General features: G+C 34.7%; 1 protein-coding gene across 10 annotated transcripts in view; it reads left to right on the top strand.

Annotated features, from left to right (window-relative positions):
* The window catches only part of GAPVD1 (GTPase activating protein and VPS9 domains 1), a 100,787-nt gene extending 78,089 nt beyond the window's left edge, over window positions 1-22,698 (top strand). For all 10 annotated transcript variants that reach the window (XM_074211580.1, XM_074211573.1, XM_074211578.1 and 7 more), the window contains 7 exons: window positions 341-450; window positions 2,657-2,816; window positions 5,211-5,398; window positions 6,297-6,510; window positions 7,899-7,971; window positions 12,405-12,602; window positions 15,881-22,698. In XM_074211580.1, coding sequence (XP_074067681.1) covers window positions 341-450; window positions 2,657-2,816; window positions 5,211-5,398; window positions 6,297-6,510; window positions 7,899-7,971; window positions 12,405-12,602; window positions 15,881-16,021 — 1,084 coding nt within the window. In that variant the 3' untranslated portion in view covers window positions 16,022-22,698. The remainder of the gene's footprint in view (window positions 1-340; window positions 451-2,656; window positions 2,817-5,210; window positions 5,399-6,296; window positions 6,511-7,898; window positions 7,972-12,404; window positions 12,603-15,880) is intronic.
* Window positions 22,699-23,029: the final 331 nt, after the last annotated feature.

Below are 23,029 nucleotides of genomic sequence, written 5' to 3'. Positions count from 1 at the left end.
ATTCATGTTTTATACTTCGTTTGCCCCTATTAAATAATATCATATCAATTTAGCTTAGAACTTTGGCTTGTCAGGTTCTTTTGGAACCTTTCTATATTTTGTAGTGTGTTTGCTTTGCTTCATCTTCTTGTTTGGGCAGGCTGATTTACCGCCCCCCCCCCCCAAGTCACTGATACAAATGTTTAACAGGAAAAGGTTCGCTATTAGAGTAGATCTCTTGCTGTTTAACATCAAACATTAATATATATTCTGAAACTAGCTGCTTGTTCTGAATTGAGAGGCATCATCTCAGTTCTTTATTTCTCTGAGGAATGAGACCATTTCTTTAACTTCCTTCTAGGGATGCCAAAAAGAAACTGAGGCTTGCACTTTGCTCTGCAGATTCTGTTGCTTTCCCAGTGTTGACTCATTCAACGAGAAATGGTCTACCAGACCATACAGACCCAGAAGGTAAGGTGCTGATGATTAGTGGATAATGACTTGTGTCTGTGTATTAATACTTAAAACATGATTTATGAACACTTCATACTGGTACAGAAGTGATATTTAGCTGTTTAAGCTTAATCAGTTTAGTGCATAAGCTCTCGTGGGCTTTGAATATGGTTTCATTAATAGACTGTATGTTAGTCAAGTATTGAAGTTCAGAAGGTTCACCAAAAATGGATTATTGGAGCGAGTGGATGGTGCAGTGAAAAGAAAGCTACTCCTAGTGCCTGAAAGACCAGAGTTCATATCTGGCCTCAGATACTAACTCCTGTGACCTTGAGCTTGTCATTTAACCTCTATTTACCTCAGTTTCCTTATCTATAATATTGGAATGATAATAGCACCTCCTTCCCAGGACTGGTGGGGCCTAAAATGTGATACTAATTTAAAAATGCTTAATATATTGTCTTGAAAAGAAGTGTTACATAAATGTTAGTTTTTATTATTTATTATTATTGTTACTGGAGAGTAAATTATTTTGACCATAGTAACTCAAAAATAAAAAATGGAAGCATTACTTTCTGTTCTAAATGGAGAGGGAGTTTCCATGCTGATAATAATCAAAATCTTTTGTCTTCAAAGCACGGTTGATTTATGTTAATGTTTATTAAATGTGTCAAATACTGAGGTATTCCAAGATGAAATAGGGTTGTTCTAGTATAGTGAACATATTCACAGAGTATGACCTAATATTTCTGTAAAAAGCTTTCTATAATAAGATGGTAGAAATAAACATACTACCATAAAATTAATTCCCAACTTGTGAATAAATTTTCTTCCAAAAGTGAATTTGTAAATTGATGGTTTGGAACACAGTATATTTTTTTTCTGAGGATCAGTATGTTGTACCCATCTAATCCACAAGAACCCAATTATTTCCAATGTTCTTGAATTGTTTACTTTAGAAAGTCCAAACATCTTTCCTGATGAAAAAGATGGAAGGGTCCTTCATGTCTTAATAGATGACTTTTGTGAGTTTTTGTGACTGAAAAATAATAATTGTACATTGACTGAAAAATTTATCATCTAGTTGTTAAATTGTTCCCTTAATTCTTTCTTCAGCGAGCTCGATTCTCAGATAACAGGCATGAATTTCTTTTAACTTAGTGGAGCATGCCAGAGCTTGTTCTTCAATATTATAGTCTTCAAGAACCCAGAATTACTACCATGTTATAATGAGTCATCTGAGAAGGATTTTAATCATATGATTATCCTAATTATGCATAATACAAGAGGCAATTTTCTTTAAAAACCTTATTCTAGGGGCAGCTAGGTGGTGCAGTGGATAGAGCACCAGCCCTGGAGTCAGGAGTACCTGAGTTCAAATCCAGCCTCAGACACTTAAGAATTATTTAGCTGTGTGGCCTTGGGCAAGCCACTTAACTCCATTTGCCTTTCAGAAAAAAACCCTAAAAAAAAACCAAACAACAACCTTATTCTGAAATTTATGATTTGCAAGTGACTCCAGCTTCTCTTAAAGCTATGCCAGCAGAGTACAACTAGCATTTATATAGTACTTTACTGTTTGCAAAGAACTTTACAAATATCTCATTTTAGTCTCACTTTAGCCCTGGGAGATAAATGTTGCTATCATCATTATCATCATCATCATCATCATCATCATCATCATCATCATCATCATCATCACAGATGAGAAAACTGAGGCAGGTTAACCCCTTGCACAGGGTCACCCAACTGGAAAGTGTTTGCGGCTAATTTGAACTAATATTTTCCTAACTCTAGTTCCAGCACTGTCTGTGTTTGTAGACCTGGCAAAGAACCCTGTGATTATTGTTAGAGCCCCACCCTTAGAGGGTATACTGTAATGGTGAAATTTTTTTGATCACTTCAACTGAGTATGACTGCCTACTAAGATAGGGAGAAGAGATGCCTTGGAGGCAGTGTGTGCCTTGTGGTAGAGCGATACTTTATGCAATGGCCATATTAGGTATTCTTTTTTTAAAAAATTTTATTTATTTAAGGGAATGTGCTTAAGAGTGACTTGCCCAAGGTCATACAGCTATGCAATTATTAAGTGTCTGAGGCTGGATTTGAACTCAGGTTCTCCTGACTCCAGGGCTGGTGCTCTATCCATTGTGTTACCTAGCTTCCCCTATATTAGATCTTCTTATACACACTAGTGTAAATTACTTTTTTTTTAAATTTTTAGACAATGAGATTGTATGCTTCCTAAAAGTTCAGATTGCTGAAGCAATTAATTTACAAGACAAGAACTTAATGGCTCAACTTCAAGAAACGATTCGCTGCGTGGGACGCTTTGATAATAGAACTTGTCGGAAACTGCTGGCATCTATTGCAGAAGATTACAGGTACTTTATCCACCTATTCAGTTTTTAAAATCAGTTTTCAGCTCTCTGTTTTCTTTTTCCTTATTGAATCTTTTAAAAGTGAATATAAGTGTTAGGATTTAGTTTCAATATGGAAAGAATTGGTACACTTGATGATTAAAGGAGAATTGGTGCTTTCATTAGTTTTGTAGTGAGGGTCATTATGGAGCTATGCTCGTTTTTGTCCAGCTTCACGTGGATTTGTGTTTCTTTAAGGTAAAGATTGAGGGATAACAACATTACTGGAAAATTTAGAGAAATTCCTTATTTAAAAAAATTTACTATTTACATGTGAATCTACTTCTCAAAAAAAAATTTGTGTTGGATTAGTTGTAAAATCACTAAATTTGGAACCAGGACTGAGTTTGATTATGTAGTTCCTAAACTTATAGATAGGAGACCAGGCTCATCACTTTTCTAATTGAATGCCAGATTTCTTATTTTTAAAAAAGGCATAGATTGTAAAGGAAGTGCTTTTTTGACCTGAAAACACCATAGAAATGTGACTTATTATTACAAACAATAATGATAAAGGGTATTGTAGCCATTGGCTACTTGGGTTTGATTACTGCCAGGTAAAGAATTGTGACTCAGACCTGGGAATTCAGATGTGGAAAGAAAAAAGAAGTTATATAACACGTAGAAAGTGATAGGTAGAGAGAGACAGATGTAAAAGAACAGTCAAGCCGAGTTGAGTGAGCCAGAGTCAGATACCAGACAGAGCAAAGGTCCAACCTATAGTTTTATGCTCTTGCCCCTTATCCAGAGGATAAAAGGTGAATTCCCTCCCCCCTTATTAGATCCTGAATTAGGGGGTTGAAGCCTGAGGAGATCAGGATACAGATTTTACATTAAACAATAAAACAGGGGCAGCTAGGTGGCGCAGTGGATAAAGCACCGGCCTTGGAGTCAGGAGTACCTGGGTTCAAATCTGGTGTCAGACACTTAATAATACCTAGCTGTATGGCCTTGGGCAAGCCACTTAACCCCATTTGTCTTGCAAAAAACCTAAAAACAAAACAAAAATTAAAACAATAAAACAATGGTAGTCTATTTACATCTCAAGAGTAGGGAACCTCCACCTAATTTAACAAGATTTAACAGCCTTTAAAATTACAGGTTGTTTCTGCTACATTCATAATTCTCTACATCTAGTCAATTTACATCTCAAGAGTTGGAAACCTCCACCCATTTTACAAGATTTAACAACCTTTTAGATTATAAATTTTGTTCCTGTTAGTTCACAATTCTTTATATCTTTTCCCTGCATCAGTATGAAGACTGGTATGGAATAGAGGTTGTTGGGGTGCCAGGATGAAGCAGATTTACTCCACTTTGGCCAAAGTAATCCTGAGTGTATTAATATTACTACATATTATCACTCTGGGTCCAGACCTTCTGCTGCCTCTTTTTTTCAGGACATGAGCCACAGTATAGAGAGAAGACTGCTAAAAGATTTTAATGAGTCAGTCTTAAAAGTGTTAGATTTGTGATATTCTTCATTACTATGCAAGCTAACTTGATTTAAGACCACATAACTTGCAGAAAGAGGACTGGACTGAGTCACATCTAAATTTTCTTCTTAGCTTTTCTGCTTTCATGCTATGTGACTTTGGGCAAGTCATTTCACCTTTCTGGCTTTATTTTTACAGAATGGCAGGTTGTTAGAATCCTAGAGATCATCTGGCCCAGCATTAACAAACAGATATTAAGGTGAAAAGAAGTTGTTTGCCCAAGGTCACATAAATAGCTGATGTCAGAGCTGTGTTGAATTCAAATCTCGGGGTGGAAGGGACCTTGGATATCATAATCTAGTTCAGCCTTTGGGCAAAACAGGAATCTTCTCTATGGTTTCTTTTTTAAAGATATCTGATCATTAGAAATTTAGTACCTTCTGATTGAGGACATTTTGCTTTTGATCTTTTCTCACTGATAGGAAGTTTTCTCCTCTAAAAGCGCTTTATATAAATAAAGGCAGAAGTCTCTCCTCCCCAACTTCATCCCTTTGGCTTTTTAAGATCCTTTCCAGTCTTCTTTTTTTTTTTTCTAAGGCTTTTGCTAGGCAGTGGGATTAAGTGACTTGCCCAAGGCCACACAGCTAGGTAATTATTAAGTGTCTGAGGCTGGATTTGAACTCAGGTCCTCCTGACTCCAGGGCCAGGGCTCTATCCACTACACCACCTAGCCACCCCTGATCCTTTCCAGTCTTGATGGTCTCTGTATTATTCAAGAAGAATGGTCTTGCTGCAGTGTTTTGGTTTATGAACAAATAATCAGAAGCAATCTCTTCATGAAGAGTAAATGTTGGTCTTGAAAGAAATTTTGTCATGTTAGTCTATATCTGTTGTTTTTGAAAGCATTTTTTTTTTCTTTTAGGAAAAGGGCCCCATATATTGCTTACCTCACCCGTTGTCGCCAGGGGCTACAGACCACACAGGCCCATCTGGAAAGGCTGTTGCAGAGGGTTTTGCGAGACAAAGAGGTGGCAAACCGGTACTTTACTACAGTTTGTGTGAGGTTATTGCTAGAGAGCAAAGAGAAGAAGATTCGGGAATTCATTCAAGGTAACTGACTTTGGACTCAGTTTGAGATTTTTTTGGTTCTATTTGATGACAGATTGCATGGATCCAGTGATTAGAGACAAGAGGTTTAGGGTTCATATCCCAATCTTGATGCTTCCAGCCCTGTGACCTCTAGGGAATTAAGCAAACTTTAATTCAATTCAGGAAAGATGCCTTAAAGTACACAAGTGCTATTAGAAATATAAATATTACTGGCAACAATTCCCCTTCCCTCAAGGATGTTACTGTTATTAGCACCATCATTCCTACCCATCATCTGTCTTATTAGGGGAGATATATGCACGTCCATAAAGATGAAAAAGAGATTGAATGTTATAATGACCAAATAGTTCTTTAAGAAAATTTGAGGGGAAATGATCATTTTTAACTAGAAAGTGGGGCATGTGTTAGTCTTTATGGTGACTTGGTACCTCAGCTGTGTCTGAAGGAAGGGAAAGATTGCAGTAGATGGTAATGAAGAGGAACTATGTGTCAAGCATGGGAAATAATTGATAGTTCATTATAGGCAAGCAGGAGAGGACAGGAAGTGATAGTCCAGTTTGGCCCAAATCTAGAATCAGAGAAGGCTGGACAGGTAGTTTAGAGCCAGAATTTAAGGGTTCTTAAATGTCAGTCCAAGGAATTGGTAGTTTGCCTTTTATTCATATGGGGCTTTTGAAGATATCTGATCAAGAGAGTATGTACCCTAGCATCCTTAAGTTTTTATATACTCACCTTTGGTTCTTTTACTATAATTATTTTAAAAATCAGGAAAATCTAGGACTACGAGAGTTTGTCGACTTTTTTTTTTTTTTTTTAGCTGAGAGCTGTGATTGTAGCCACAATTAGCTTTTTTCCCCCCCTCCTTAACTTCCACTTTGTGGGTTGTTTTGCATTGAAGATTTTCAGAAGCTCACAGCAGCTGATGATAAGACCGCACAAGTAGAAGATTTCCTGCAGTTTTTATATGGTGCCATGGCTCAGGATGTTATCTGGCAGAATGCTAGTGAGGAACAACTCCAAGATGCTCAGATGGCAATTGAGCGAAGTGTAATGAATCGAATTTTTAAGCTCGCCTTCTATCCTAATCAAGATGGAGACATTCTCCGTGACCAGTGAGTGATAAGATGTTCTCTGTCCATGCATGCTGAGCTCTCTTGAAATCAGCTTTATAGAAAGTTGGGGAGGTCACAATGGAATGGTCATTGGCATTGTAACACAACCTTTGAGTTTGATTCCCAGCTTTACTTTTTCTTAGTTATGTGACAGTTTATTTCACCTTTGTGATCCTCCATTTCCTTATTTGAAAGTTGGGAATAATAATTCCTACGCTATCTGCTCAAAAATCTGATGTGAGGGAAATGCTTTGAAAATTGACTTGATAAAAAAGTGAGAGTAATTATTATACCATCTAAATGAGACTCAAAGCAGGCCAGCCAGCATATGTAGTTTTTATCTTGTCTTTTAAAGCAAAAGACTTCTTTTGAAGAAAAAAGTTGTATTATAATACTTCTAAAAATATTTGCACTACCATTGCCACAGAGTTGATCTGAAGATCAAATGGAATAATTTGTATAGAATATCTTGTAATCATAATTGTGAAACAAGCCATCATTATTTATCTTTAGAGTACTTTAAAGCTTTAAAAATTATCTTTTTACTGATATCTTTTGATTTTGAATATATTGTTTCTGAATATATTCCTTCCCCCTTATCTATTTAGTGAGCCTTTCTTTGTACAAAGAGAGAGAGAGGAGAAAAATATAGTTCAGCAAAATTAGTCACCACATCAGCCATCCTGACTGACAATAGAAATTACAGTCTATGTCCATAGTCTGCCACCTCTGGAGTGAAAGAAGGAAGGTGCACTTTTCAGCTTTTTTCTAAGACCAAGCTTGTTCTTCATTTCTATAAACTGTTTATTTTAGAGACTTTATTCATTTTATATTTATTGTTTTCCTTGTGTTTATGTCTTCTCATGTTTTTTTGTATTCTTCATATTTGTCATTTCTTATAGCACAGTGATATTTCTTTATATTTAAATATAAGCTTCAGATAGGAATCTAATTTGTTTCCAGTTTTTTTGGTGTCACAAAAGGTCAACATTCTGAATGTTTTTATGGACATAGAAACTTTCTTTTACTTCCTGAGAGGTAGTTATATACTAGTGAATGGAGTCTCTTGGATATTTTATTCACTTTTCTAGCATAATTTCAAATGCTTTCCAGAATAGTTGGGTCATTATCATCAATTCTATATCATATTGTTGACAATGATATTGCTATAGTAATGATAATGATAATTTTGTTCTGTCTTTAAATGAGTCTCAGTGTATTCCAAGTAGATTGTATACTTGACTTTTAACCTGTTTTTAAAATATTTTTTGAAAGATAAAATTTCAAAGCAACTCATGTTATCATTGTCATCCATATCTACATACAAGATGTGTAGAAACCTGAAGAATAAGAGTTACAACTGTTGAATATTTTGTTGTTGTTTTTAGGGTTCTTCATGAGCATATACAGAGATTGTCTAAAGTAGTGACTGCAAATCATAAAGCACTTCAGATACCTGAGGTAATATAATGCAACAAACTCCAATTTATCCAGAATGGTTGGGCATTAATATATGTTACTAACTAATTTTACATTACCAATTTTCAAATAATTAATATTCTAATATCTGTAGCACTATTATTATTTGATTTTTATAAAGTTGCTCATTAGGTTTCAAGTCTGTACTTTAGAATAGTTTTTCTGCTCACCAGGTAACATCAAATAATACCTTGGATATAGAAAAACAGTGTGGTCTGGTTGAACGAGTTACAGTTCAAAAAAAAATGCAGTCCTGACTTTGATACCAGTTAACTTGAGCAAGTCATGTAATCTCTTAGAGTCCCATTTCTACATATGGAAAAGGGAAATAAGTTACCTCCAGGTGTTTAAATATATAAGGTTGTTCTGGGGTTGTTATTATCATTTTATAGGAGAGAGCTGTCCAAATGCAGCTGCCTGTGGGTTTACTAAGTGCTTTAGTAAATGATGCTGAGGTACCAGAGCTCTCACTAAAATTACATATCAAAATATATTGTCTATTATTTTGATAAAAACTTAAAAGTAAGGTGGGACATCCCTGATATAGGAAAATAGATTAAATTGATGAAATAATCTTAAAGTTGTTTTTTCTTTTGTCAGTTCCCTGACAAATTGTCTCATTTATCTTTATCATAATAAGATATAGAAAATAATTCCAAATTTTTATGTGTTCTGGTTTTATAGAATAATGGAATATTAGAGCTAAATAGGATATTAGAAAAATAAACATACAGTTTGTCCTGCCAGAAAGAGACACTGGAACATAAAACATTAAATAAATAGAATCATATAACATAGATTTTCTGATTTGGAAGGGCTCTAAGAATAATGAATGCCATGTTAAAGAGATGATGTGGCTATTTGTGGAAAACTTTAGATCTCTCCTATTTAAAAGATAGCACTTACATGTCCATGATTTATTAACTTATGCCAGTAGCTTGTTTTAGTTTTTTTTTTTTTTTTGCAAGGCAAATGGGGTTAAGTGGCTTGCCCAAGGCCACACTGCTAGGTAATTATTAAGTGTCTGAGACTGGATTTGAACCCAGGTACTCCTGACTCCAAGGCCGGTGCTTTATCCACTACGCCACCTAGCCGCCCCCAGTAGCTTGTTTGAATACATTTTGATTTCTTTCTCTGAAATGATATGTTTCAATCTAATGGTGTATGGAAGCTATTTCCTTGGAACTCTTAAGCTTCTCAGCCTCAGAGCCATCTATTCTTTTATTATTTATGCATACATACCTCCACTGAAGATTTCCTTGGATATTTCTGTGTGGCTTGTGGGTAACCTCAAGGCTCTCAAATACTTTTTTATTAGCAGACCTTGTGGACTGGAAAAGTGGTTAAGGCCTCAAGGATTGACCTTATAAGGGTTGTTTCACGATCAGTATAATCAAGTGTGGAGAGCTATCAGAATTTGGCCACCAGGGAATTTTCTTTTCTTTTGCTTTGGTTCATAGCAACTCTAATAACCAACTAATAAGACATGGAAGAGTTATAAGCAATGTTGTTTGAGGTAATAGTCTCACTGACAAAATCATGAATCTTAAAGTTTATCTGTGAACATTTTAAAAAGTATATTGCATTCTACAAATTAATTCATTGGATTAGCTTAGTTTGGAATTTTGCAAGCTCTTGAAAGACTGGAAAAATTAATAAGATCGTATCAGATCATGTTAAATTAAATCATTAAATTGACTATAAAGTCTATTTGAAGTTAGAAAGCATTAATTATATAGATATAGAATGAGGAAGTTAATAGGTTGCAGTTCATATGAAAGAGAGCTATGGTTTTAAATGGGCATCCAGCTCAGTATCAGGTGTGAAGTTGTGGCACAATAGCGTGACCTTACATTGTGTTCCTAGGAGCCTGGTTTTCAGAAAGACATATTCTTCCCTTGCTCAATAAGCTAGGTGAAGCAGTTAGGTGGCTTAGTGGATTCAGGAGGATGGAGTTCGAATTTGGCTTCAGACATTTGCCACTTACTAGCTATGTGACCTTGGGAAAGTCACTTAACCCTGATTACCTCATATCCAGGGCCATTTCCAGTCATCCTGATTCATATTTGATGACCCAGATGGCTCTAGAGGAGAAAGTGAAGCTGATGACTTGGTGCAACACCACCTCACTCAAATCCAATTCTTGTGCTTGTCATGGCATCATCTCCCTGATGTTGTGGTCTTCTTTGAAATTGAAGGACACATTATTATTATTATTAAGCTCCAGATATTCCCTCTCACCCATAGTAACAAATGTGTATCTTCTCTTTGGCATTTAAAGCCCTTTACAACCTAGTGCCAACCTATCTTTCTGCTTCTTATAAATTACTCCCTTTTGTTGCCTTACTCTACAGTCCTCATAATATGACCCTTTCCCTGTTCATTCCACATATGTCTTAGTTCATTTTTCCTTTTTGTGTATTAGTACAGATTGTCCTTCAGGCCTGGAATTCATCTCTTCTCACCCCACTTGTTGAAATATCCAGCTTCCTCCAAAACTGTACTCAGGCTCCATCTCTTTTCATGATGCCTTTTCTGACCCCTTCAGTTAATAGTGTGTCTAGTCTAAAATTACATTGTGGTAGACACACACACACACACACACACACACACACACACACACACACAGTGTGCTGCATGGTTCTCTCTTTCTATCTTAAATGAGTACTTTTTTTTCCTAATGAACTTTGATTTTTGTTTATAGTCCTAGTACATATTACAGTGCTTTTGCAACTGTGCCCAAAGGGCATATCCTTTAAAACCCAGCAATATCACAATTAAGTCTGTCCCAAAAGATATAAAATATATGAAGGAAAAAGACCTACAAGTACTAAAATATTTCTAGCAACTCCTTTAGAAATTGAAGGAATGCACATCAGCTGGGGAATGGCTAAACACGTTTTATTGTATGATCATAATGGAATACTATTGTGATATAAAATGATGAGCAGGATACTCTCAGAAAATCCTGAATACTTACATGAACTGAAGCAAAGTAAAATGAGGTGAACTAGTAGAATAATATATAATAATCAACTGTGAATGACTTTCCTATTATCAGCTATAAAATGGTCCAAGACAACTCTGAAGGACTTAAAATGAAAAATGTTATCCCAGAAAAAGAACTGGAGTCTTGAGTACAAATTGAACCATACTTTTTAATTTTATTTTTCTTGGAGTGGTTTTTTTTTTTTGCTGTTTATTTTATTTTGTCTCTGTTCACCAAGATTAATAAGGAAATGTTTTAGAAAGCTACCCATGTATAAAATATCAAATTGTTTCTTTTTGCAATAAGGGGGGGAGAAAATCTTGAACTCAAAATTTAAAAAAAAGTTAAAATTGTTTTTTCCTTGAAATCAGGGGAAAATAAAATACTAAATTAAAAAAAAACCTCTTAGGGAAGTTCAGCTTAGAAAAGAGAGAGGACTTAGAAAGTATTTAAAGATTTATTTGACTTGGTGGGCAGCAATGGATAGAGCACTGGAACTGTAGTCAGAAGGAATTATTCAAATTCAGCCTCAGCTACTTACTAGCTCTGTTACCCTGAACATCATTTAACCCTGTTTACCTCAGTTTCCTCATCTGTAATATGAATTTCAGAAGGAAAGGGCAAAACCACCCAAATATCTTTGCCAAGAAAAGCCCAAATAGAATCACAAAGAGTCTAAAAACTGCTGTACAACAACCAGTTATCTTGGATATGGATAAACTTATGAATATGATAGTTGTATTTATGATTTATTATGTGGAAGGGGGTTGAATTTGTTTTGCTTGACCCCATGGGTCATAAATATGAAAAATTGTGAGGAGTTTCATGGAGGCAGATTTTAATTAAAGGTAATGAAAAACTTTCTCCAAATTAGAGCCATCCTAGAATGGAAAGGACTGTTATGAGAAAATGAATTTACATGTTTTGGAAATCTTCAAGCAAAGGCTACCATGGGAGTATATTGTAGAAAAAATTTGTACTTCAGGAAAGGACTAGACTAGGCGCACGTTATGTTAGGCCATCTTTGTTTCTTTCAAATTTGTGATTCTGTCACCTGGTGGGATTTAAAAGCTAATTTTCTTAGAAACTTCTTTACAAACAAAGCAGATCTGTTTTGCTCTGGCAATGAAGAACTTATTCTTATGTACTTGTACTCCTTAAGAGTTACTGAAGTGAGGGGTGGCTAGGTGGTGCTGTAGATAGAGCACTGGCCCTGGAGTCAGGAGTACCTGAGTTCAAATCCAGCTTCAGACACTTTAATAATTACCTAGCTGTGTGGCCTTGGGCAAACCACTTAATCCCATTTGCCTTGCAAAAAAAAAAATCTAAAAAAAAGTTACTGAGGTGAAAATAGCATGTTGTCTTTTGCTGGTGATGAGTCTTGTTTAGGCTGATATATCAGAACATGAATTTCTTCTCCCTTTAGGTATATCTTCGGGAGGCACCCTGGCCATCGGCCCAGTCTGAAATCCGCACAATAAGTGCTTACAAGACCCCCAGGGACAAAGTACAGTGCATCCTGAGAATGTGCTCTACAATTATGAATCTTCTGAGTCTGGCCAATGAAGATTCAGTCCCTGGAGCAGATGACTTTGTTCCTGTTCTGGTGTTTGTTTTGATAAAGGTGAGCCAGCTACTTAGATACTTCCTTAGATTGGTGGTATCATTGGTGAGATTTCTTTATTGATACAATCATAGCTCCTCCTTTCCCTCCTTTATGATGTGATTTTCATCCACATTTTTCTGCAGATTCTCTTTTAAGGAGCCATCTAGTGCCTTACAGATCCAGGTCTTTTAGTATCTTGAGGATATCTGTGCAGCAACAAGCAAGCTGCTTGTTTTTTTTGACTCTCACTATTTTATTAGCTTGAGTTCTTTTCTGGCTTTTGTTATAAAGTCTACTCAGTGACCACTGTTAAATATAATAATAGCCTAGTGTATATGTTAAGTAACAGAAGCTTAAAGATACAAATGAAAATAAAATTTAATATTTACAAAGCACTATGTGCATTGAATTGTCATTTGATCCATATGATGATAGTAAAAAATAGTCCACATTCACAAATTTCAAGGTTTAATATGGTCCCAAAGACAATTTGTTTCTTGTTCCCTGGGAAGGTGTCTTTTAGGTCTGATATTAAGCAGAAATTAAAGGAGAAGTAAGAGTTTTCTGGAAAAAAAAAGGGGGTGAGAAATCTAGATTCATGACTAAAAATTCTTCCTTTCTAAAACAGGGTCTCGTAATCTATGACCTATAGGTAAACATATAATGCTTATTTTCCTTATTAGTGCCTTGTTAAATTCACATGCATAATTTATTTTGTGCTACTTGCCACACATTACATTGAATTTATTAGATCCCTCACCTGTTACTAATTTTAGGAATATAATTTATTACTTTAAACTTGAGGGCATAGATAATAATAATGTTTTCTGTCACTTTGATTCTTACATTTTCACATTTCAGAATGTTTTTGTACTTTTTTTAACTTTAGAAATATTAATTTGGTATTTAGATATGGCAGTAGTGGCATAGGTGCATGTTGCAGTTTTGTTGTATTAACTGCAAGGTTTAGACTTTGTTCTGCCTGCTTAACACTAAAAGGACCAATATCAATTGATGTGCTTCATTTTTTTTTAATCCAAAGGCTAGATAAGATGAAAATTTTTATTTTGAAATAAAATTAGACTTTTTGCATCTTTTTATGCAGCTAGATCTTTTTAGTGTTAATTTTCCCCTAAATTTACCACTCTGAACTTTTTTGCCTTATTTATTAAAAGTTAGACCAATAGAATTTAATAGTAGTAACCAAATGTTTCAGTGATATTTTAGAACAGCTTTTAAAATGTTTAGCCTAGAGTCAAGCCTTACTTTCTCAATAGTTAGCTTCTGCGGTACCTTGATCCTATCCTTATTTTAATTTGGGGAAGAGGATAAAGGGCACTATTTTATGAATCTGACTTACATGAGGGGGAAGAATTAGTCTTTGGTCTGAAGAACTTGCTGCTGGGCCTAGGAAAAGCAATTCTTTTTTATTATGTACAAGTATATAACTGCCACTGAACTAGGATGGAGTTACTTGATTTTGAAGACAAGAAGAGCCCAGAATTTGAGTGATAAAAGGGATCTCAGAGGCTATCATTTCAAACCACACTTGAAAAATATTCCTATTCTACAGTGTCCCAAGTAGTTACCTAGTTTTTGCTTGGGTACTTAAAGTGAAGGGGAAAAGTACTCTTGAAGTGGCCCAAGCCATTTAGTGTGTATGGTTAAGAAACTTTTCATCAAAGCCAAATTTTCCTTTTTTTGCAGCTTCCACTTATTGCCCTTAAAGCAAAATCTCTTCCTTCTTTCATATTAGAACCTTTTATGTACTTTACAGCCATTATATTCCCCCTATTTTCCTTTATTCAGACTCAACTACTGATTGTCATTAGATGTGATCATGAGACTTTTCATTATTGAGATTGCCTTCCATCCTGAAACTTTAATTTAGTTTAATTTAATTTAATTTAGTCCTTCCTAAAATAAGGTCCTAATTTATTTGAGAACTTCCTCTGTGACCTGATTGGGAAAGAGTTTAGAACAAGATTGTTGCCTCCCTAGTTCTGTGCTAGTCATTGTTCCTCTTTTTTTTTTTAAGAAGATTTTATTTATTTTGAATTTCACAATTTTTTTCCCTAATCTTTCTTCCCTCCCCCCACCCCCCACAGAAGGTAGTCTCTTAGTCTTTACACTGTTTCCATGGTATACATTGATCAAAGTTGAATGTGATGAGAAAGAAATCATATCCTTAAGGAGGAGAAATAAAGTATAAGAGATAGCAAAATTACATAATAAGATCAGTTTTTTAAAAAAAATTAAAGGTGTTTGGTCTTTGTTCAAACTCCACAATTCTTTCTCTAGATAACAGATGTCATCGTTCCTCTTTTAATGGAGGTTAAGGCCCCATTAGCTTTCTTGGATTTTTAGTCAGTCACATCACCGCCATATACTCAAAGACCTTGTAATCCAGTAAAAATCACAGATTGTCTTAAAAAAATAAGTTTTCATACTTTTTGTCATTGCAATTTGAGGAGGGCCAGGAGCAGAGCCCTTTCAGATTTAGCCTTCTGTGACAGCAACAAAGGCTAACAGAAATACCTAATAAAGTGACTTCATTTGAAAATTTGTATTACATCCTCCTTGTCTTTTCCAGCTTAACTTCTTTACACCTGGTTTTTATCTTGTTCATCTGAAATTGATTTTTTAACCAGTTGTTAGACTTCCTATTTAACAGAAAAAAATCCATCTGGATTCTGTTTAACAACAAATAAAGGGGCGGCTAGGTGGTGCAGTGGACAGAGCGCTGGCCCTGGAGTCAGAAGTACCTGGGTTCAAATCCGACCTCAGACACTTAATAATTACCTAGCTATGTGGCCTTGGGCAAGCCACTTAACCCCATTGCCTTGAAAAAAATCTTAAAAAACCCCAAAAAACAAATAAGAACAATATAATAACTAACTTTATACAGTGTTTACTCTTTCTTGGCTCATTGTTCTATGTATTTTACAAATATTATCTCATTTGGTCCTCATAAGTCTGGGAGGTATCTCCATTTGGTAAATGGGGAAACTGAGGTAGTCAGTGGTTAATTGACTTTCCCAAGTCACACAACTAGTAAGTGTCAGAGGTCCTACTTGAACTTGTCTTCCCATTCTAGGCCTACCACTCTGTTAACTGTACCACCTGACTGACTGAAGAAAAAGAAAAACAACCATCTGGAGAGGTTCTTGGCTAGTAATAATACTTAGCCTCTCTCACAAAGTGGTTCTGGGGGAAAAACATGTTATAATCCTTAAAGTGCTAAAAAAATGTGAGTTGATTTTTAGATTAATTTGTATTTGTTGTTTTTCCTCCAGGCAAACCCACCCTGTTTACTCTCTACTGTTCAGTACATCAGTAGCTTTTATGCTAACTGTCTGTCTGGAGAAGAATCGTATTGGTGGATGCAATTCACAGCAGCAGTTGAATTCATTAAAACCATTGATGACCGGAAGTGACTACTCTGAAGCCTGTTAGAGCAGGCAGACTGTTTAGGGGAGCAAAATCTCTTACATAATATTCACCAGCTGCTTAGCAGGCTGAAGATTGTCCTTATATATTGTACAGAGTTTAGGCATTTTCAACCCGATCTTTACTAAACAGATTAATGAGTTAACTAGCAGATTTTCTTTTCTTTGTTTCTTTTCTCCCCAGTTCCCATTTTTGGGTTGCATATTTTATTCTCCCCACTATAAGTAGAGGCTAGAGCTGCAACAAGGGACCACATTTTTCAGGTATTTTGGAATATAAAAACCTCTTGGGAAAATTCCTAGGTCACCATTCATAGATAGCCATTTTTTTTTCCTTTTCTTAAGAAAGAAAAAAAAAGACCAGTCACCTCTTTTAAGATATCTAGTATTGGTAAGAAAATACCCACAAACCTGAAAGTTTATAATAGTTGAAACATTAATGGCATTATCTCTAAATCCATAAATCTAAATTGAGAAGCTGAGAAGGAAATGTAAATATAATATATATATTTATATTTGTTGTACTATGGACATCTTCAGACTCTTTCATAAACAAGGAACTTCTGTGTCTTGACAGTAGGTTGTGTTATACCCCTGTTGTGATATGGTTTCCTCAAAAGAATTTAAGCTGAGCTTAAAACAAAAAAAACAAATATTTATTAAAATACAATGCAGTTTATTGAACTTTCCAAGAGTTTGATGTGTGTAGTGCTACACAGTTGATGGCAAGTGTAAATTTTTGGATCTTTCACTATGGAGCTGCACATAAAAGAGATGGACTGTGTCTAGAGAAAAGCACTATCTATAGAAAGGAATAGTAAATATCGGATACCTTATTGTAATATTTTTCTTCTGAAATATTGTGTATACTGTACAAATCCCAGACAGAGCTCCTTATGAACCTTTAAATTGTAATATATGTTTTGATTGATTATTCACATTGAATGCATACGCCAGGGGATTCAGTGAATGGCGTTTTTTTTACTAAGTGTTCTTTGTATTGTCTGCTCTAGTGGTGCAGGTTTTACTAGTCATAAAATATTTTAACAAATCACACTGTTCTTATAAAAACATATATATATATTTTATATATATGTATATATAATATATATATATATATACACACACACATACATATATATATTCACAAATAGGCACCATGTCAGGGTATTTGGGCAGATTTCTTTTAATTTCTCCTTTCTTCTAACAACATATGACTTTCTTTTCATTTAGATAACTAAACTGAAAGATTATCCTTGGTGCCTGAGAAGTTTATTAAGCAGGCCCTTGACAGCATTAAGCACATGTCTTGTATATAAGTGATCAGTGGCTGGTTTTATTTTATACCTCTATTATTTCTCAATATAGCTAATAATCAATTCTTTTACATAATGGAGAGCTGAGTCAGCTTCTTAATGCTAATAGTACCATCCCACTCCCCAAAGTATTTTTATTTCTGGCAGTTGGATAAGCATGTGATAAATAGGTAGTCTCTTGTGGGTAAGGAAGGAGAGTCTGTTCTCTTTCTTTAGGTTATGCTGTTTAGCATTTATAAAATACTGAGGGAAAATTAGAGTTCCTTTGTTCCACCCTTCTCCCTTTTCCATTCATTTACTTGAAAATATCAAGTTATATAGAAGTAGGGGTAGACTTAGGTGTGTGTTTTAATGAGTGAACACATTAAACTAATACTGCTAAACTTCATCCTTTGTTTTTAAAAAAATCAACAAAATACAAACTTGTGTGCAGTATACAATTTCCTAGGCTGTGCCTATCACAGTTGCCTTTGTTATTGTAGGTCAAAATCTGTTATGTATTACATTACCCCCAAAACAAACAAAAATCCAAACATTTGTATGATAAGATTTCTAAGATTCAACTGGTCAACTTATTTCCATTGGTATTTAAAAATTTGGTGTCACTTATAATGCAATTTGATTTTGATAATTTAACAAAAGATATTTGTGTTCTTGTACAATAACTGCTCCCTCCCTCCCAGGGACTGTTAAATCTATTCTATGTCATCAATGTTAAAATTATAAGGTTTGGAAATGAAGTTATATAGTTATTGTTTTGGAGATGGGGTGGAGGGTGGGGTAAGGGTTTCATCTCTTTTTAATCTTGACTGGAGGCATTGTGTTAAAGTGCTGGTAGCAATAGAATTTGTCTTATTTAGTGCTGGCTACCTGTAGTAATGCAAATGCTTGAGCCAATAGTGAGAACACCATAAAAATTCAGTTTCCGTGGCTATACATTATTTTTTCATTTGTGATAAAGGTGATGACTGTACTCTTTGACCTGACATTGGAGGCTTTTGGCAAATTAACGTAGTAGAGCTCATTCAAAAGACAGTTAACGTGTTCATTCTGAGAAACTTCAAAGGCAAGAATTATTTCAGTATCAACAATGACCCAATTGTGTTTTGTGTCAAAATTTGTTATTGATATTTAAGCATGGGAATCAGGTGTGTGTGTCTGTGTGTGTGTGTGTGTGTGTGTGTGTGTTTGTGTTTAGGGCAGGAGAAAAGAAGTATTTGGCTTTACTTTCTCAAAGTAATGGATTACTCTCTGAAGATTTGTATTAATGAAACAGTGTGAAAGAGCACAGAATCTTTTGCTTTTCATACTGAATGAGTTCACAGTGGGCATTAAGTTGGAATACTGGGTCACATTGTAGTCTTGCAAAATTAACATGGTAGAAAGAATTTTAGATTTGGAATTAGAAGACTGGTGTTTGGATCCTAATCTTTTTTGTTTGAGCAGTTGTGGGACTTTAGACAAGTCATTTCTCTCTAGGATTTACTTTCCTCATCTGTAAAATGAAGGAACTGGTTAGTATAATTTCTAGATCCCGTTTTTAGGTTTAATTTTTTTCCTAATTGAAAAGAGATGAAGTAGAAGCAACATAATTAAAGATTTTGAGTTTCCCCCAATTCTTGTGTAAAATGTTTACTGTCTCTAGTTTACATCAAAATTTCAACATGAGCTGTTAATCCATTTCCTGATTTTTTCTTTTAAAAAAACAAACTTGATTATTGAAGACCATTTATTTAAACCTTGCTTGATAATTAAAATCAAGGAATTAGGTCTTCTCAGGAATCTGTAGAAAATTGAATAATAGAAACACAAATAAAAAACTTCCTCTGAAATAATAACAACAATAACAGTAATAAAGTTTGTTTTGCTATGAGAGTCTTTAACTAGAGGAGCAGAATTTTGGGAGTTTCAAACCTGCTTAGAATGCAATTAGATTTTTTTTTGCCAAATAAAAGGTCAATGAAATGTGAAAAATGGTTTTTCCCCCTTAGATTGAAGTAAAGACGGAAGGAGAAAGAGTAGGGAATTTGTTTACTTGATGACTTGACAAATTATAGAAATGACTCTCATTAGGAATAAGATTTCTGTCTAATAAACTGGCTATGTATTTAAAAAGACTAGATACTGAGGAGTTCTTTTTAAAAAAAAATTATTGTAGATTTTGGTTGTAGACCAAATTTATCAGGAGCACTAACTAAAATGATGTGAAAACTAGGTTTCAACCTAGGTATCCCAAAAGATCTTGTGCTACTTGCATTTGCTAAGATTTACATGTCTTAGTTGTGACTATTTGTACTAGCCAGTCAATTTAAAGAACTGGCCCAGAGAACTAAGCAGTCAGCCCACAGAATTGGCTCAGGGAGATGTCTTTATTGGTCTTTTCTGTTTTCTCTTGTCCTAAGCTAGAGTGGATGAGTTCCCATTATTGATGGTCTTCTCAGAACTGCCCAAAGACTGTAGGGTTATCAGAACCAAATAGGAGTCCCATTGTTAGAGCTGTGCCTCTTGATATGCTGTTAAATTGTTTAAATGTGTTTAAATATTTCTATTTCTCTACCCCCCCCCCCTTTTGAGGGAAAGTCTGTGTCTGCCCTATTTTTAGTTTCTTTTATTGAAACAAGATTATTCTGAAGAATTCTGATTGTACCTGCCATAATTTTAAAAGAATAGAGTTTCAAAAGCAATCTTTTTAGCAGAAGGTTTTTTTCTTTTTTCTTTTTAAAGATTGACAGTAGGTGTCGTTTGGACAAATGTGATTGCCAAATTGCTTGGGAGCTCTTTGCCAGACTAATGATAATTGAATTTATCATAGAATGTAAACAATACCAGAAATGGGTCCTCAGTCAACAATAGCTTTGATTCTCTTTAGAAAGCTGCATGTAAATGAAGTCATAGAAGAGTTTTATGGTCAAATGGAGACCAGTGATATGGCCAATGATGTGACAGGACCTTCCTGTAGTAGCCAAATAGGAAGTTGGACTTCAGAAAGAGGGTGTTTTGTATCTAGCCAACAGCAGTCAAGTGTTGACTGAGCCTGTGTGGCTTTAGATTTCATCTCTCCTGAACTATTCTGTGTTGTGTATCTATCGTGTGCTTCTCCTGTATTGAAAAGCTTTGTACTGCCTCTCCTCTTTGAAACTGGTAAAGCCTTTCTATAAGTCTAAATTAATGAGCTTGCACAATCTTGTATACCTACAGGAAACTCGTCTTGTCTCTAATGTGATTATTAATGTATTATATCATTCTGTAAAACTGATTAAAAAAGGAGAGCAGTTTAACTCCCTGGATTTTGTTTCCATCATCATATGTAGTGTCTTATAAGCATTGTTGAAAATTCTTTTTGAATTAGAAATATTACTGTTCTTCATGAATTCACACATCTTTTCCATAAGAACACGTGAAAATGATTTTCAGATGTTTTAGGAAGAAAGAATTAGAGGCCACATGAGTATATGGGGGAAAAAAGAATACTGACCTGGGAGTAAAGAAGATCCAAGTTCTAGACCTGGCTTTAGCTCTAGTTTTCCATGTGACTATGGATAATGATAATTATAGATCATATTTCTGTATCAATTTAAAGTTTATAGAGTGCAAGAATACAAGTGTTCTGGTCCTATGATAATCCATTTTATAAATGAGGAAACTAAACAAGGCTTGTGGAGGTCTGGTGATTTAGCTTGTTTCACATGGCTAGTAAGTAGATCAGGTTTAGGTGTTTTCTGACTCCAAATTCAGTGTCCTTTCCATTATACTGTGTTGCTGCTCTTAAGTTTTTGCTTCCCTTATCCATAGGGAAGGTGGCCTAGATAACTAATGCTTAAGCAAGCTCCTTTCCACCTTTAATGTTCTAGATCAGGGAACCACCAGAGAGACATCAGACTGAGACTTGCCTTCACAAACTTGGGTTCAAATTCCAATTCTTCTTCCTTGATTTTGATCATTTCCTATTTGAACCTCAATTTCCTCCTTTGTAAAATGAAGTAGGAGAGGTGTTGAACTATATAATTTTTAAATTCCTACAAACTTTAAAATCCTATGAAGAAGGATGTTTCACTTTTAGTGTAGCTTTTCTCTAGTTATGGAAGATCTGACTTAATCCAATTTGTTGAAAATTGTGTAGTTATTTCTGATTATAAAGGTAGTTACCATTAGATACAGTTTGATTTACTAGAAAGAGCATTGACTTTTATCATCAAAAGGCCTAGTTTTAAGTCATACTGCAGTCAATTTGAAAAATCACTTAACCCTGAACAAATCACTTCTCAATGAACTTCAGTTTTCTTATCTATGAAAGGGAGAGAAAAATGTTCATGCTACTTAACCTGTCCAGGCTTGTGATGCTCAAAGCAACAAATATTTGCAGAATGCTTTATAAATGTGAGTTATCATAACTACATTTTTTGAAGACACAGCTGAGAAAAACTACAGGTAAGGAGCCCTTCTTTCAGATATAAAACTACCTTTCAGGTAAGACATCAAGGGATGGGGAAAGATGAGGAAATGGGGAAAAATTTTAAACTGTTCTTTCACAGATTTTCCTTTCTATGGAATACGTAACATTTTAGAAAGAAAGTGTTAAAAATTCAATTCATGCTTCAGTATTTTAATGGAACTTTACTGGTGTGAACTCTCCCTGCATTGAGGCATTTATTGCAGCCTATCTATAGCATCCCATCCTTTGTGATTTAATCTTTCTGTTTTCCACGAAAAAGTCATCTAAGACACTGAAAGCCTTTCTCTAATTCTTTTAATATTTGATGTTAAAAATGCAATAATAGGGTTCCCCATAGCTTATTTCTTACTAATACTGTATAACTTTGCTCACCTTCTCTTTTGGATATGCATGTAGTAGATAGTATTTTTTATGCCACATTTTGCAGCTTGATTAAGAATCACAATTCATCTTTCTGTTGCTCTTTGGGTCATGTAATTTTGATTCAGATATTGTAGTGGTACCTGATTGGGAGCCATTGTAGCATTATAAGGGTGATTATTATTTAGAGATGGGCTTTTATTGAAGTAAGAAGTTTGAGATAATTGTGAAAACACTATTTAATTTCCCACATGTGTTCTGCCTGCTTGTCTATTCACTTCTTGACCAGCTTATTGCCTGCAGTGATTATTCAAGATACATGTGCTAGTGGACCAAGTCAATGAGCTATCCATTCAATAGAACTATGTGAGTTTTCCTATGGAGATTGATAAACTTCCTTTTAAAGTTCAAAGATCTGAGATCTTTGTTGGGTTTGATACAAACAGCATATTGTTATCCACTACAGGAACATATAAAGAAACTTTAATTTGAAAAAAGTTCCTTGCTCTGGACCAAAGTAGAGCTAAATTTTAAAATTAATGCTACATTTTCCTTACATGTAGCAATACTTTATATTAAAAACTTAGTAATTATGTATGTGTATATATATATATATATATATATATATATATATATATATATGTACATATTTGTCTCCTTTTTTTAGTTGGGTTTTTTTTTTGCCAATTTATTGTCTATAGCTATGCATTAGCTATTTTTGTCTGAATGAATTTAGTTGGTAGTTATTATACTAGTAATAATAGCATTTATAAGATGCTTTAAGGTTTGAAAAGTGTTTATTTGATCCTCAAAACAACCCTGAAAATTCAGTACTATTTTTATCCCCATTTTACAGTGGAGGAATCT

The sequence above is a fragment of the Macrotis lagotis genome, chromosome 1, assembly GCF_037893015.1.
Source record: "Macrotis lagotis isolate mMagLag1 chromosome 1, bilby.v1.9.chrom.fasta, whole genome shotgun sequence".
Classification (NCBI taxonomy): Eukaryota; Metazoa; Chordata; class Mammalia; order Peramelemorphia; family Peramelidae; genus Macrotis; species Macrotis lagotis.
This window is presented reverse-complemented; position numbering and strand designations above follow the sequence as displayed.